The sequence below is a fragment of the Chinchilla lanigera genome, unplaced genomic scaffold (assembly GCF_000276665.1).
Source record: "Chinchilla lanigera isolate Chin_1 unplaced genomic scaffold, ChiLan1.0 scaffold00028, whole genome shotgun sequence".
Lineage (NCBI taxonomy): Eukaryota > Metazoa > Chordata > Mammalia > Rodentia > Chinchillidae > Chinchilla > Chinchilla lanigera.
Genome location: NW_004955429.1, coordinates 18,319,005 through 18,320,086, shown reverse-complemented (window position 1 = coordinate 18,320,086; position 1,082 = coordinate 18,319,005). Strand labels below are relative to the sequence as shown.

Here is a 1,082-nt window from a genome sequence, read left to right as displayed (position 1 = left end):
CGCGGGCGGCGGGGCGGGCGCAGAAGTTTCTAGAGCGGGTGACCCGGTGGGGGCCGGGTGCTCGGCGCGCTCTGAGCGCCCGGCTCCTCCCGCCCACCGGCTGCCCGCTCCCCGGCTCCGGCACCCTGCGGCCTCTGGCACCGCTGCCCTTCTCCCCGCTCTCGACAGCGCCTCCCTCCGCTTCCCGCTGGCCGGACAATTCTAGATCCTTCTGGATCGCGGGCCCCCGCCGCCGTCCGCGCCCCACCTGCGCAGCGCCCGCCGCGGCCGGGCGGAGGTGAGTGACTGCGCCTCCCGCCCACGGCGACGCGGGGCCCGCGTGGGCCGCTCGGCGAGCAGAGGCGGAGGAAGGGCCTGCGGGTGCGCAGAACCGGGACGAAGCCGCCGCGGTCCCTGGAGCCGGGAAGACGCTGCTGCGGCGGGATACTGTGGAAAAATGAGCCCAAGCTAAGGACTCTTTAGACGGGCACATTTTATTTATTTATTTATTTATTTTTTAGACGGGCACATTTTAAAGGGACCTTCGCGGAGGTGGGCGTGGCGGCGAGCCTGTAATCCCAGCACTTCGGGAGGCTGAGACAGGACACTCGCAAATTCCTGCCAAGCTTGGACAGCTTAGTGATTCAGCGGGGCGAGATCCTGTCTCAAAAAAAAAAAAAAGGGGGTTTCAGATGTAGTTCTGTGGGACGGTCCTGGGTTCAGTCCCCCACCCCCGCAACTATAAATGATTGTTTTGGGTAATAAAGCACAAAATGGTTCAATGTAAAAAAAAGTCATCCCATTTTACTAAAGACTCATAGGAAGCGCTTTTGTCAATGTCTGGCCCCAACAGTTTACGGACTGTGGAGTTTGTTGTAGGTTGAAACCCTGTGGTACATAATTAATCAAACAGTGGGGGTCCCCATCATGCTTAGTGCTTCACCCCTGTTAACACAGTGCCACATGCATAGTGTTTATTTTAAAGAGAAAAAAACAAAAACAATACACAATTTCAAAACAAGATAATAGGAGATTAACAATAGTTAATATATTACGTGTTGTTATCTTCAGAGTAGCTGCTCAGATTGCAAGATATAGGCATG

General features: G+C 56.0%; 1 protein-coding gene across 1 annotated transcript; it reads left to right on the top strand.

Annotated features, from left to right (window-relative positions):
* Positions 1 to 577, top strand: LOC106148788 (translation initiation factor IF-2-like; the record flags this gene model as incomplete). The annotated part of the gene is given in 2 exon segments (XM_013515359.1): positions 1 to 277; positions 463 to 577. Coding segments are annotated over 2 exon segments (392 nt in total), but the record flags the coding sequence as incomplete, so codon positions are not given.
* Between the last annotated feature and the right edge of the window lie 505 nt (positions 578 to 1,082).